Source organism: Hylobates moloch, unplaced genomic scaffold (genome assembly GCF_009828535.3).
Source record: "Hylobates moloch isolate HMO894 unplaced genomic scaffold, HMol_V3 SCAFFOLD_3, whole genome shotgun sequence".
NCBI lineage: Eukaryota > Metazoa > Chordata > Mammalia > Primates > Hylobatidae > Hylobates > Hylobates moloch.
The window spans coordinates 73,744,594-73,760,236 of NW_026652278.1; the positions used below are offsets into that span (position 1 = coordinate 73,744,594).

The 15,643-nt window shown below is 55.1% G+C and overlaps 1 protein-coding gene across 5 annotated transcripts in view; it reads left to right on the top strand.

Moving 5' to 3' along the window:
* The window catches only part of ZMIZ1 (zinc finger MIZ-type containing 1), a 246,166-nt gene that overhangs the window by 125,980 nt on the left and 104,543 nt on the right, over positions 1-15,643 (top strand). For all 5 annotated transcript variants that reach the window (XM_032141309.2, XM_032141271.2, XM_032141279.2 and 2 more), the window contains 2 exons: positions 6,747-6,855; positions 13,705-13,818. In XM_032141309.2, coding sequence (XP_031997200.1) covers positions 6,796-6,855; positions 13,705-13,818 — 174 coding nt within the window. In that variant the 5' untranslated portion in view covers positions 6,747-6,795. The remainder of the gene's footprint in view (positions 1-6,746; positions 6,856-13,704; positions 13,819-15,643) is intronic.

Here is a 15,643-nt window from a genome sequence, read left to right on the forward strand (position 1 = left end):
TCTGCACCAGGCGCCGCCAAGAATAGACACCCTCGCTCTGTTGGGTGGTGAGAAGTGTAAATGGAAGCTTGGTCCTGAAAGACGTCCCACAGGAGTTGGGAAGACCGAGCTGACCCCATGTCACCATCCAAAAACTTCCATTTGCCCAACTAAGCCCAGCCAAGCGTAAGGTGCAAGCACAGAGCTGTGAAAGGGGCAGCGTCGTGGCCTTGGGCTGCCCTGGAGGAACAGCTCCCGGGGCTGCCAGGCCTTCAGCCGCCCCACAGCCCTGCCTTGGGACAGGCTTTGCAGCTTCAAAAGCAGGCATTCTCCTCTTGTGGGGATGGAGTTTTCTGAACAGCCGGAGCTCCTCACAGGGAATCCTAAGAGGCTGGTATTTGACAGGCTGCCAAAGGCTGGCCAGCCGGATCCTGTGCTTTGCAGACAGCAAAACGGAGGTCCAGCTCTCTGCCCTATTCACTCAGCAGAGCAGGGTCCTGATCCCCCATGCTGATTAGCTTTGCATGGCTCCTGGCTGCTCCACCAGGAGACATGGCTGGGGTCCTGAGCCAGGATGGGGATAGCCTGCTTGGTCCCACCCCCCATTCAGGGGCAGTAGAAAGGGCTGAGGCCACGGGTGCACCGGGGGCCAGGCCGACAGTGATCTGTTGGGCGGGAGCCCGGCCTCTCCGGCTCCAGAGCTGCAGCCACGGAGGATTTGTAGCGACTTGTAAAGGCTTAAAGGAGTCCAGGCGCCCAGAGGCGGAGGCAGCGGCCCAGCCGAGTGGCGCTCCTGTGGCGAAGGGCGACCTCTGCTGGCCACCAGGTGCGTGTCACCTCCCAAAGGTGGCCGGTGTGCAGGGAGCCCAGTGATGCAAGTGAGTGGATTTGGGCAGGTTGGGTGGAACAAGAAGGTCATCTCTTGGGGCCCAGTCACAGCCGGAGGTGGGGACTACCAGGAGGCTCTGACTGCCAGTCGTGGGGAGTGCAAAGAACAACACATTAACAGCTGGAAAGGTACAGGGTTTGAATCTCAGCCCAGCAGCTTTCCGGCTGTGTCACCTTGGGCAATTTTCTTCACCTCTCTGAGCCTTTTAAGGATGAAGAAAATTAGCACTGCATAGGGCCTGGCCTGGTGCCTGAACATAGCAGGTGTAGAGCAAATGGAAGATCCCAGCCTGCCCCTCAACAAGCTGCCTTTTGCATGCCTCCCTCAGCACACCCTTCCTCTCTTTATGCCTGAGATCCTTTGCTCTCTAGGCCTTTGACCCTTTTACTCCAGAGACTGGAGCCTCCATCTCCTCCATTCCTGGGGTTAGTAACCGCAGTTCTCCATCATTGACCTCAACAGTTTAAAAATGTCACCTCACCTGTAGGTGCCTCCATAATCCACTAGCCATTTGTTCTTTTATTGATTAAGAAACACAGGACACACCGCTGTCCCTGTTGTCTGTGATGTCCCTCCTGCCATCCATCTACCCACCCTTGGGTCTCACAGGTGTCGCAAGCCCAGACACTCACCCCTCGGTTCCTGTGAGCTGCAGCCCTGCCTGGGAGCAAAGCTCCCTGGGACCTGGACCCAGCCTGGTGCCCCTTGGCCTTGAACAAACCACTGATGGGCCCCAGGCTCCTCAGAATAAAACCAGCTGAGGCAGAGGGGGTAGATAGGGGACCTGAAAGCACCTTTGGCCCTTAATATTCCAGGAACCTTTCCGTCCAGAAGCCAGGTCAGTCCAGGCACCGGCCTCCAGGCAAGACTGCCTGTGACCCTGCATGGGGCCAGCCCGAAGGTGGACAGTCCCATCTCCCAGTTTGCTGTTTCCTTCTTAAAGCAGGACCTGGGCCCCCACTACGACTAAACAGAAAAGAACGGCCTCTGAGCCCCATGGTCGCCAGCTGGGTGGATCTAAGCTCCTGTGCCTGCCTGGGGCTTCCAGGCATTGTCATTCAACAAGCATTTATCAAGGCCCACCAGGCTCTGCCCCCGGACACAATGTCAGTAGAAAGTTCCTCCTGAGAGGTAGACCCTTATGAGGTCACTGAGTTGCCGCTCTGCAGCATCCTGTTCTGCAGATGGGGAAACCAAGGCCAGGAAACCAGAGAAGCCCACTCGAAGTCCATCCTGGCTGGGGACACCTGGGTGCTCACTGGAGTGAGGGAGAGGACAGAGCCTGGAAGCACACCTGGAACCTCCACAGTGCTCAGGTCTGGCCCCCCAGGTCACTTCGGTTTGTCAACAGCGCCCCCTGCTGGCTGCCTGGGCCACCAGTGGCCCTTTGTCCTGGTGGGCAGTGGCCTGCCGACAGCGGGATGAAGGCCTGCCAGGCATGAGGTTTCTTTGTACTTCTCTTCTATCTCCTCCAGCTAGGAGCTGAGCCAACCCAGGCCTTTGTGGGATGGGTCTCCCTGTCCTGGCTGGCTGTGAAAGTTGAATTCTCTATTGGAACCCTGGCTACCAGTGTTCACCCATGCCCCCATGTGGGACCCAGGCCTTCACCGCCGCATGGGTATCATATGGTGCCTGGGAGACCACCAGGGTACTTTGGCTCTGATGGGGCCTGGCACCAGGAACTGAGATGGCCTTGCTGAAGGTGGCACTGTCTTGCTCCTGCTCTGGGCTCTCTGTGTCCTTGTCTTCCCCACCATGGTTTGTCCCTGGCCCCAGGAGCCTTTGTCATGTGGATGCTGGCTGAGGGTCTGTGTGGGTAAACTCAGGAGGACAAATACAGCTCCCACTTGGGTGACCTACAGAAGTAGCAAGTGGAGCTGCCCTGATCACGCCCCTGCCAACCCAGACCATACACACACACGCACGCACACACACACACACACCCGTACCCTGTTCCCTCCCCAGGACTTGTTCAAGAGTGAAAATGTAAAGGAAAAGCCAGGATTCTAGAGCTGGCTCCTATCCAACAAGCTGTAACCTCCAAGCCTCAGTTTCTTCATCTGTAAAATGGGGATGTAACTACATTCTCTTGTCTGTGCTGTGCCTGGACCAGTACCTGACTCATAGGAGGAGCTCAGCACATGGTCATCTAGTAGGTAAATGTGGGCTTGGACCAAGAGTTCCTTGAACACAAGAAAATGATTTCATTTTAGTCTCTGCATGCCCAATCCATCTAGCCTAGGACCCTGCACAGTGTCGTTATTAAAAAGCATTTTGACCAGGTACGGTGGCTCACACCTGTAATCCCAGCACTTTGGGAGGCTGAGGTGGGTGGATCACGAGGTCAAGAGACCGAGACCATCCTGGCTAACATGGTGAAACCCCATCTCTTCTAAAAATACAAAAAACTAGCTGGACGTGGTGGTGGGCGCCTGTAGTCCCAGCTACTCCAGAGGCTGAGGCAGGAGAATGGCGTGAACCCAGGAGGCGGAGCTTGCAGTGAGTGGAGATCACACCACTGCACTCCAGCCTGGGCGACAGACTCTGTCTCAAAAACAAACAAACAAACAAACAAAAAAGCATTTCTTGGGAGAGCAGAAGCATGTACAGATGAGCAAGTGGAGACTAAAGATGTTTGAATGGATGAGTAGACAGGCGAACAGGCGGGCATTTGTTTTTATTATTGTTACTTATTTATTTTTAAAATTTTCTTTTTGGATGCTCCCTCACCCCCCTCCCCCTTCCCCAGGCAGGTATTTCGATAGATAAATGATGGGTGGAGAAATTGGGCGTCAGGGTGTGACATGTGTGATGGGTGGTGGGTGGGATGAATGGAGGGATGGTTGGCAGGGTGAGGGTGGAAGAAATAAATATGGGTACAACCCCCACTTTCCCCTTCCTGCTGTAGAGCTCCAGAAAGCACTTATCAAAAATACAGATTCCCAGATGACCCAGCAACTCCACTTCTGAGCATATGTTCTCTAGACTAATTCACACACGTGTGATGTGCCGATATGAATGGTTATTCCTGCAGCACTGCAATGATAAAAATTTGGAGCCGGGCGCAGTGGCTCACGCCTGTAATCCCAGCACTTTGGGAGGCCGAGGTGGGTGGATCGCCTGAGGCTCGAGACCAGCCTGGCCAGTATGGTGAAACCCCATCTCTATTAAAAATATAAAAATTAGCCAGGCGTGGTGGCAGGTGCCTGTAATCCTAGCTACTCGGGAAGCTAAGGCAGGAGAATCACTTGAACCTGGGAGGTGGAGGCTGCAGTGAGCCAAGATCACACCATTGCACTCCAGCCTGGGCAACAGAGTGAGACTCAGTCTCAAAAAAAACAAAAAATTGGAAAAAGCTTCAGGGTCCCTCGTTTCAGGCTGGAGTGTGAGCCCCCTAAGCAGAGGGGCCTTGTCTGAGGGTTCAAGCCTTAGAACAGCACCTGGCAGGGGGTCGATGGGCAGATGTTAGTTGGATAATGCTTCATCATACCTAGGAATACTGTGCGGCCGTTAAAAAATGAAAAGGTGGCCAGGCGCGGTGGCTCACACCCGTAATCTCAGCACTTTGGTAGGCCGAGGCAGGGGAATCACGAGATCAGGAGATCAAAACCATCCTGGCTAACACAGTGAAACCCCACCTCTACTAAAAATACAAAAAATTAGCCAGGCATAGTGGCAGCACCTGTGGCCCCAGCTACTCGGGATGCTGAGGCAGGAGAATCGCTTGAACCCGGGAGGCGGAGGTTACAGTGAGCCAAGATTGCGCCACTGCACTCCAACCTGGGTGACAGAGTGAAACTCCATCTCAAAAAAAAAAAAAAGAAAAATTCTTTGTGTCTTGATGTGGAATAAACTTTGAGATGTATCATTAAGAAGGGGGGAAAAGAAAGCAACGTCCAAATAATGTGTACAGAATGTTACTATTTTATGTTTTTAAAAATGTGGCAAGAAGTAGTGCGTGTAGATATTTGCTTCTAGATGAGACTCTCCAGAAGGGGGACTGATGGCACTGGTTCTCCTAGAAAGGGCACCAGGGGACTGGGGACGGGGCCTGGACCCAGGACTGGATACCTTTGTGGACTTTCTGATTTTTGAACCATGCAAATTAATTACCTTTTCAGACACACATGGAGCAATAATAATTGCAGCAAGAGCTACACATCCTTTAAAGCGATTGGAGGAGGAACAGGACTTTCTTCCAAAGGATGGGGCCAGGCAATGGTGTTGGTTCCCTCAACAAGCGTGTGTAGAAGGCAGACAGGCAGGCAGACACAACCTACACTTCCACCAGCTGCGAGGACTTGGCACATCTGGGGCCTCGGTTTCCTCATCTGTAAAATGGAGATGATCCTAGCCTTACAGAGTGTGTGTGAAAAGGAAAGGAGAGAATGCAGGTGTCCAGCACGTGAGAAGTCCTGGGTGACATGGCCAGAGATGAGGGGTCTTTAGTGGAGGGTGTGGCAGAGTAGCAGAGAAGGCTTAGGGCCCAGGTCTCCTGTCCAGCACCCTGGGTCTGACCCAAGTGTCTGCAGCCTGAACTGTCCACTGGGGGCAGGAGGGCAAATCGAGCTGGCAGCGGGCAGACTTCTGCCTTGGCCCAAGGACCTGGACCCCTAACAGTGGGTGGACTAGGGCTGTACAGTCCTTCCTCTCTCTACCTAGATCCCTGCCTTTGCTGTGTGGCCTCCCTGGAGCAGCCTGGGGACTCCCGGGGCTTGGGCCTTTTTCAAGCCGAAGGAGCTTCCTCCGCTTAGCTCTGTCATCCAGAGGGAAGTCCCATTCATGCTAATTGGCCCTGAGCACTCCCTTCTCCCGCACTTCAGGAAGGGTGAGCCTAGTGCCAAGCCATCCCTGCACCTGCACTGTCAGCCTTGCACAGTGGAAACTGCGGGCTGGCAGTCAGGAACCCTGGTTCCTGGTGTGGGCTCAGACACCGCTTGATGTGCCACCCTGGCTTTTCCCTTTCTGTCTCTCAGCCTCAGTTTCTTTATCTAGAAAATGGGTGTGGTGCTCATTCTTATCCTCCTTTTCCAGGAGGGCAAAGTGAAAAAAAAACAGAGTTGTGAGTGGTTTGTAAATTATGAACAACTCAAAGCCTGAGGGACTGGGGGAGGGCAGGTGCCACCTGAGATCTCCACTCAGAGCACATGTGCATGTGCACTGAAGGTCGTCATATGGGAAGGTCCCCCTGCATGCACATGTATGAACACACACACACACATACACATGCACACACACGTGGGCCAAGCCCTGAACCAGGAATCCAAGGGGAATTGCCACCCCCTCCACCACCCAAAACACACATGCACGTACAGAAATGTGTGCACCTGGCTGGGTGTGGTGGCTCACACCTGTAGTCCCAGCACTTTGGGAGGCTGATGTGGGCAGATCACCTGAGGTCAGGAGTTCGAGACCAGCCTGGCCAACATGATGAAACTCCGTCTCCACCAAAAATACAAAAATTAGCCAGGTGTGGTGGCGGACACCTGTAATCCCAGCTACTCAGGAGGCTGAGGCAGGAGAATCGCTTGAACTTGGGAGGCAGAGGTTGCAGTGAGCCGAGATCGTGCCACTGTACTCCAGCCTAGGTGACAAGAGCAAAACTCTCTCTCAAAAAAAAAGAAATATGTGCACCTGCATGTGCAGTTCCTTATCCCCTGGTGGGCATGCCTGCCCAGTGCTCACATGTGCCACACATGGAAAGCACCTGGAAGCATTTCCTGCCCTCAGCCCAGTGGGGTACCCCAGGTGCAGCCCCACAGGGCCCAGCAAAGGACTCTGGAACCTGCCAGTGTTGTGGCCAGAGGGCAGTTGGGAGGCTGCTCAAGGTTGGCAGGCCTGGCGTGATCCAGTGACACCCTCTCCTTTCTCTTCGCAGGCTGGACAACGTTCATGGCTCTCGGGTAGAACCTAGTGAAACGGCCAGAATGAATTCTATGGACAGGCACATCCAGCAGACCAATGACCGACTGCAGTGCATCAAGCAGGTGGGTGTGGGGCAAGGCACACTCCGAGGGCAGGGCAGATGGGGCGGGCAGAGCAGCAGGCCTGTGCTGCAGCAGCAGGGCATCTGGCGGGTGCTGGCTGGAGACGATGGCAGAGCCTCCTGACCACCTACCTATTGAGGCCATTATTGGCATGCTGGCACTGACCAGCCTAATGCTGGAATCACATGCCTGGGTTTCAGTGCCAATGCTGCCCTGTCCCTTTCCACACCCTTCCCAGCTGTGTGACGTTGGGCGAGTGTTGTGGCCTCTCCGGGCTCTGTTTATGTGTAAGGATGCAGTGATGCACCTGGCACTTCCATCTCTCTCCCACCACCTCCCTCCCTAGAACTAAGCTCCCTATCCCTTTGTTCTCAAAAAAAAAAAAAAAAAAAAAACAGGGGGGGGGTGAGAGCTCACGCCCGTAAACCCCCAAAACTCAGAGGGGGAGGGAGGAAAATTTTTTGTGGCGCCCCGGGGGAAAAAAAAAAAACCCCTCCCCAAAAAAAAAAAAAAAAAAAAACAAGGAAGGAGGGAGGGAGGGAGAGAGGGAAGGATGGAGGGAGGGAGGGAGAGAGGGAAAGATGGAGGGAGGGAGGGAGAGAAGGAAGGAAGGAAGGAAGGAAGGAAGGAAGGAAGGAAGGAAGGAAGGAAGGAAGGGAGAAAGAAAACAAAGCTGAGAAAATTTAAAAATATTTACTAATTTATTTAAAAATAAGAACCCATTATAGGCTGGACCCAGTGATTCACACCTGTAATCCCAGCACTTTGGGAGGCCAAGGGAGAAGGATCACTTGAAGCCAAGAATTTGAAACCAGCCTGGGCAACATAGGGAGACCCCATCTCTATTTTTTAAAAAAGAAAGAAAAAAGCCACAAGACAAGAGGTCCTAGGAAATCATATCATTTTACAGGAAAGGAAACAAGTACAGAGAGGGGAAGGGGGTATCCTGAGTCCACTCAGCACCTCTGGTGCTGGGAAGACCTAATTCCAGAGAGTGCCGTGGTCCCCACCCTGCTGAAGCTCACACCAAGCCCAAGAGGCAAGCTGCCCGGGAGTTCCTCTATTTGGACTGCCGGGAGGTGGGGAACCTTTCACAGGGGCGCCCCCAAGCGGTGGCCAGGAGTGACACACCCACCTGCTGGGCCCAGCTCCTACAGCCCAGGCTGGCAGCTTCCCTGCACAGACCCACAAACGTTATTCACTCCAGGAAGGACCAGGTACAGCGAGAGGGGCACGGGCTTTGGTGTCAGACGCCTTGGACCCAAGTCCTCATTCCTTTATGGACCCACGGTGGGATCTCAAGCTAGACCTCCATTTCTCTGAGCCTCAGTTTCCCCATGTGTCAAATGGGGCCTGCCTCATAGGATGCTATGAGGATGTTGCAGGTGATGCACGTAGCCCAGCCCTGGTGTGTAGTGGGTGATCAGCTAATGGCAGTGGCGGCCATTGTCCTCAGTATGTCAGTGACAGGGAAGGGAGTGCTGGGGCTCGGGCCCCTGGCCTGGGCCACCTTAGCAGGAAGCTCAGGCAACCAGCATGGGCTGCTGGCCCCCGGGCTTCAGCCAGGCAGAGCTCACAGCCCCCTACCCACCCAGCCTTCCCTCCCTGAGGGCCAGGACCCAGACAGAGCCTCCCCAAGGTGCCTGCCCAGTGGAACTGAGGCTGTTCCTCGAGAACGAGGGTTGTGTGTCCTCCTATTAGCATCGAGCAGAGCAGACTTGAAGTCCGGGCAGGGTCTGCAGAGAGGAAATTGAAGAAGGCTTGTTACAGATTTAACCCAGCCCGAATGGCTCTCCCAAACGGCAATTACGCGCCTCTGCTCACTGTGGTAGAATAGAAACCAGATGCCAGACTCCCTCCTCCCCCACACTCCCTCCTCCCACTCAGGGTTCTGCAGGGCTCTTTCCTAGCTTTACCTTTCATTCCGTTTCTTCCACCCTTGGCTCAGCTGGCAGTGGCCCCGCCCTCCAGTGGGATGCTCATGCCTCCTGTGCATGGGACCCTCTGCGTGGCAGGCACACCACTCCTGCCGAGACCTGCTCTCAGCCTCTTTCCTCTTGGCACCTAACTCCGTATCACCAGGGGTCAGGGTGCACCTGACTTCTTTGGCCCTCCCTGGGTCCATCTTGGGCAGATGCCCACCAGAAGCCCCTCACAGCATGGCACACAGCTCAGTCACCATTCCGTTGCTTACAAACTATGCAGCCTTAAGTTGCTGCTTCACTTCCCTTCATCTATAAAATGGGCATCATAATTAATGCACACTCAACCAGCACATGCCAGAGCCCGCACCACTCTCCCTCACCTGCCCCGGCATACACATGCGTGCACACGCACAGAGGGCTCTGCTTTTGAGCCAGGCAGTGGCGCATTTGTGAGTGTGCCCAGATGCCTCCTGGGCCATCCGGAGCTCCCTGCATGCTCCATGCCCCTCCTCCCACACCTCCGGTCAGACACAGCTCAGTGCTGACATCTGTCTGCTCCACAGCTGCCCTAGAAGTCAGCCTTGGCTGGCTGGGGACTGTTGATTCTCAGGCATCCTGAAACCTAATCAGAAGAGAAAGGCAAGCGTGTCTGCACGAGCTGAGATGACGGATGTGTTGGCTGTGCAGACTTCGGGCTGGTAGGGGCTGTGGTTCCCTCACCTCTCCACACAGCCTTCCCTTCCTGCCTTCACCTTGGTTGTAGCCTTTGCTGGCGTTCACCAACCCCCACCCTCTGCACCCTGCTGCCCATGTCCCCTCACAGCCTCTATCTCAGCTGCCATTGCCCCTTCTCAGCCTCTTGGTACTGGGAGAACCAGTGCTCTCTCTTTGCAACATGCCCTTCTCAGAGATCACTGGCACATCCAAGCTCCACGTGGAGAGCCCTGCAAATCAGCTCATTCCTGCTCAGCAGCTGCCCTGAACCCCAGGGGCCCTTCTGAGCATCTGTACCCCATCCCTGAGCTTGAACACTTCCTGGGCACCCAGCTGTCTCACCTACTCTCCTCTGTCTCTCTGGAGCTATGGGCCCAGTAGGAATACATCAGGTCTCCCACCAGGTTGAGCTCCTTGGGGGCAAAGGACATGCCATATTCATCTCAAAATCACAGAGTCTAGCATAGCATTCAGCTCAGAGTGGGGCCCAACTATTTTGGGTGGGCTGAGGAGAGGGGTGGACTGATAGATGGATACATAAGAGAATGAATAGATGGACATATGGGCAGATAGTTAGATGGGTGGGTGGGTGGACGTGTATAGATGATGAATGGATAAATGGATGAATGAACAGATAGGTGGGTGGCTGGATAAATTAACTTCTGGATGAATGGGTAGATAGGTAGATGAATGAAGGGATGGATGAGTGGTGGATAAAGTGGTGAATGGATGAATGGGTGGGTTGGCAAGCAGACAGATGGATGAATTGATTCATTTAGGATGGATGGATGGATGGATGGATGGATGGATGGATGGATGGATGGAGGATGGATACACGCATAGATGGATGAATGGATGAATCATTTGATTCACAGATGGACTGGTGGACAGATGGATTGATAAGATGAATTCATCATTTCAAGGCATTGGTGTGCCCTGTTCCTGCCCCAGCCGACTCAATGGCATTGGATATAGCCCAACTCTTCTGACGAATTATAGAGATGGGCAGGCTTTCTGGTGGGGGACAGAGTAACAGTGTCCAGTAACAGCCACAGTTAGGGAGACCTCTGCCTATGATTCAAATGTGTGCTCCCATCCCCAGCCCATCAACAGCTGGCCAAGCTCACCCTTGCCCTGCCCTGGCCCCTCCCTCCACCTCCCACTGGGGCTCATTCTGCAGTGGCCACGTTGCTGGCCCACACAGCAGGCTTACCATCCTTTGGACAGTTAACTGCTCCCCAATCATTTCCCATGGGGTTCAGCCTTGTGCCAGCCTTTGGGGTTCCAGAGGTGAACAGGAGGCTGTTTCTCCCCTCAGGAGGCTCACAAGAGAAACAGGGAAGCATGGAGGGGCCCTGGCATCAATAGCAGTGGCAGTCTTCCCTGGGCTCCTGCTCTGTAATGAGTTCCTTGTCGTTTCTCAACTTTGCAGCAGCCCTGAATGCCATCACTACCCCGTTTCACAGATGAGGGGTCTGATGTGCAGCAACGTCTCCTGGGCTGCATGGCTCAGCAACTGAGATGGGGTTTGGACCATGTCTGTCCTGCTTATTTCACTAGATCACTTTGTCTCTCTGTGCACTTCAGTCACCTCATGGTTGAAATAGGTGACAAGGGCACAGAGAAGGGAGGGGGCTTGGCCAAGGCCAAAGAGCTGCACGGTAGCCAGCAGTGTATTCCCAGCACCTTGGGAGACCGTGGTAGGAAGACTGCTTGAGCTCAGGAGTTTAAGACCAGCCTGAGCAACATAGCAAGACGTCGTCTCTGTTAAAAAATAACAACAACAACAACAAAAAGTAGCCAGGCATGGTGGTGCACACCAGTAATCCAAGCTACTTGGGAAGCTGAAGTGGGAGAATCACTTGAGCCCAGGAGATTGAAGCTGCAGTGAGCTATGATCGCACCACTACACTCCAGCCTGGGTGACAGAATGAGACCCTGTCAAAAAAAAAAAAAAGCCAGCAAAGGGGACACTTGATGTTTTCTTCAGCAATGAAGTGTACCCACAGCCTACAGGCCACACAAGCTGTCTGGGGTGAGCTCTGAAGGCTGGTGAGATACTGAAGGCTGGGCACTCAGGTGCCAGAAGCAGACTGGGCCTCTGAGACGGACCTCAGAGGCTACCCCTGCACCCAGAGCCCCAGAGTGGGGTGCTGTGACCAGCTAGGGGCAGGCAGCTCTGAGGCAGCATGCAGTGGCTCCTGACCCTGCTAATTTGGTGTGACATCACTGAAATAAACAGAACAACTCGGTTAGCAGGGGTGGCTAGTGGGCAGGAATCAGCTGATTTGCATGGCTTTCCACGTGCAGCCTAGATACCACCTGTGGCCTCTGAGGGGCATGCTTTAGAGAAAGGGCACAGGAGGCAGAGGTGAGGACCCCCCGCTGCCCTCTCAAAGGGCTTGTTTCTCTATGTTGAAATTACTCCTGTCTCACACAATTCAAATGCAGGGAGCACTGCCTTTGCAGAAGGAGCCAGGCCTGAGAGCGACCACGTGCAGCTGTGCTTCCAGGAGAGCCTTTGGGAGACAGAGTCAGGGCCAAGGGCAGCCCCACGTGGGAGCGCCCCATGCGTCAGGCACTTTGCCAGGGGCTGTATAAGCCTCATCTTGTTTAAGCCTCACTGCGGCCCCGTGACGGAGGGCTTTGTTGCTGCTTGCCTGCCCTCTTTCTCTCCTACATCTCTTTCTCTCCCTTTACTTCCATGGCAGGAGGACATTCTCCTTCATTTCACTTTCCTCCACCCATTTTTAAATATCTTGCCTTGCATGAACCACATTGTAGCAACAGTCACGGAACCTTAAGCGAAAGAAATAAAACCCCACCACCAAGTCATGTTCTGTCATATCCCCATTTTACAGATGAGGCTACTGAGGCTCAGAGAGCTGAGGGGACCATCCTACGTCAGTGGTTGAAAGGGGGTGAAGGCAGAGTGTGGACTCCCATAGCTCCCCTGCCAATTCTGGGCCCTGTGGCTCCTAAGCCCCTCCCTGCCCTGGCTCTGGGGCAGGCTCATGCTGCAGGTCAAATGGAGGGACTGCCCTGGGTGGCTCCTGTTCTATTGTTTCTCCCAGCACCAAGGCAGTGGGACCTCAGGAGGTGCCATCATCTCTGCAGTGGTTCACACTCCTGCGCTGTGGACACCCTCCAGGGGTCCTTCAGGAGGAGACAGTCAGTTACAGCCAAATTGGGCCAGAGCCCCATCCCAGAATCTCACCTTTGCCCCTAATCTGCTCCTTGCCCCTAGCCACATCTTTTGTCTCCTGGACTCAGTACCCAACTCAGAGGGCCTGGGGAGACGGATAAGAGTGAAGGGGGGCATGGGAACCACCCCTTTGCTTTGCACCTCACCCACCCCACCAGCCCTGCAGCCTGGGCCTGAAGCAGAACCAGGAGGCCCAGCACCCTGGCACCAGAATTCAGTCTCCATCGACTCAGACCCTGCCTGGCAGGGCCCTGAGCTCAGGCTGACTTCCCCAACCATTCCAGCAGCCTCTGAGCAGATCCAGACAGGGCCCAGTAAGTCACACATAGCAGCCCCTAGTGTGAGGACAGTCCAGGCACGTGTGCTTCCTCCACCCTCCCAGCTGGCTGTGGCCTCCCCCAACCCATCACCTTATGTGGCTAGGACAGAGCAGGCTCCAAAGCCAGAGCTGGTGGGAGCCCAGTCCTGGGCTTTGATGGCGGCGGCTGGGCAGTCGGGGGTAGTCAGGAAGGAATCTCCAGGGCCAGCCTGTCCTGGATCAGGGAGGGAGAACTCCCAGAACCCTGCAGGGATCACCTTCTGCCACCCCCACCAGCATCCAGAAAGCACTCTGCTATTAGTCATCAGCCTTCTCTAGACCTTGGTTTTCCTGTCTTTGCAATGGGGCTACTAATCCACTGGGGTGGGGATGGGGGTGGAGGTGGAGGTGGGGGTGGGGTGGAGGTGGTGGGGGTGGAGTGGAGGTGGGGGTGGGGGTGGAGGTGGTGGAGGTCGGGGAGGTGGGGTGTAGTGGAGGTGGGGGTGGGGGGGCGGTGGGAGCAGGCATGCCAAGCACAGGCGGTGAAATCGAGCATGAGGAAACTCACTGATCCCAGCTACCCCTTTACCCCTTTCCATGAACCTCCTCCCCGGTGAGGCTGGGGTCTTCCCACCCCAGACCCCCACACGCTGCCTGTGCTACCCTCATTCTTGGAGCCTCAGCCGCCTCCTTTTCCTTTCCCACAGCACTTACAGAATCCTGCCAACTTCCACAATGCCGCCACGGAGCTGCTGGACTGGTGTGGAGACCCACGGGCCTTCCAGCGGCCCTTCGAGCAGAGCCTGATGGGCTGTTTGACGGTGAGTCTGCACCCTGTCTGCCTGCATTCCTGCCCAGGAAGGTCAGCCGAGTGCTAGCATGCCTGTCCAGGTTTCAGAGAGGTTGTCAGACATTGGGAGGTGACACCAGTGAGAGAGCTGGGTAAGACACTGGTGCTGGGGTGATGGCCCTATTTGGTGTGTCCCCCACGTGTACACCCCAGGGGACCTGGAGTTGATGAGGAGGCACAGTCCCTAGGGATTGTGTGGGTTCCCACACTTGATGAAAAAGACACAGGGCTCACTTTGCAGGTCACTGTTCCATCATAAGCACAGTAGAGAAACTCTCAAAGGGTTTTCAGCCATTTTTTATCCAGTCGTTCATTCATTCATTCACTTAGCAAACATGTATGGAGCTTCTTTTGTTGTCATCCATCCATTCAGGTAAGCATTGATTGAGCCCCTCTTATATCCATCCATCTAGCCAAATGAGCATTGATCTCTCATCGATCATATATGATCCCTCTGCTAAGTCCGGGGAAACTGAAGATGAATAAGGCTTCACCGAGCCTGGTGTCCTCTGTAGTGGAGGAGCCAGATGTGTAAAGAAGTGACTGAGAAAATCATGTCCACAGTGAAGGCAGCACAGAGAAGGGAATCCTGAACTGGCTGGGTGGCGGGGCAGGGCGTGGAAAACTGAGGAAAGGAGCCACCCTCCACGTGCAGGAGTCTGCCAAGCAGCAGAGGGGAGCAGGAGTGCTCGGGCACGAGCAGCAGAGGGGGCAGGAGTGCTCGGGCACGAGCAGCAGAGGGGGCAGGAGTGCTCGGGCACAAGCAGCAGAGGGGGCAGGAGTGCTCAGGGCACACGGAACAGCATCTGCAAAAGGCCACACGCCCGACAGAACCCAGAGAACAGGAACGGTCAAGGCTGTAAGCTGGGCAGAGGCCAGGTCCAGTTTGTGGTGTGATCGGCCAGGCTAAGGAGCTTGCCAGCCAACAGGGCCCCATGGAAGTCACTCGAAGCTTGGGAATGTCCCCAGCCATGTGGCCTGTGTCCATAAGTGTGATGACCAGGGAGGGCAGCTGCTCAGAAGGCCCTGAGTCCTCTTTGAAAGGAATGTGGGTAAACAGATGGCAGGTGAGCCCGCCTATCCCAAGGCTGGGAGAGGAGGGACCAGGAGGATGTCGGGCCAGGCGGGAACAGTGGGCATGGCCCACGGGCACCAGGCTTCCTGAAAAGCTGGAAGGAGACAAAAGGCCCACATGGCCTTGGCCTGGAGAGGAAGAAATAGCGGCAACACGGCTATGGTGACAAAGCATCTGTTCTGTGCATGGCGGGGAGCCGGCCCACAGAATACACCATCCCACCAAATCCCCTCAGTGAGCCTGGCCTGCAACCCTCCCCCACATTTTACAGATGAGGAAACTGAGACTTGTAACTGACTTCCCAAGGGCGCACAGCCTTAGAGGTGGGCCTGGGATTCCAGCCGAGGCCTGCCTGTCTCCAGAGGGGATGCCCTTGGCCATTAGGGATGCCAGACAGGGATGCAGCCAGGACCCTCCTGGGGCTGCTCTGCTTGTCAGAAGCCAGCACCATCTGGCTCCCTCAGGCCACCGGGCCAAATTGAGCAGCCACCTGCACTGCCCAGTCTTCCTCATCCTTCAGCCCGTGGACTCCCCTCTCCCTCCCCCCAGCCCCCTAATCCTCTTTGTGGGGATCTGGTTCTAGGCTAAGCCCTGTGGGCAGGGACAGATGTTGCCAGAGGCCCCCTCACTTCCACCCCAGCGGAGGATGGAGGAGGTGGGGACCTTGCATGACATGTGGCCAGCCAGGCTGCCACAGTCTCCAGCACATTGCCCCAAACCT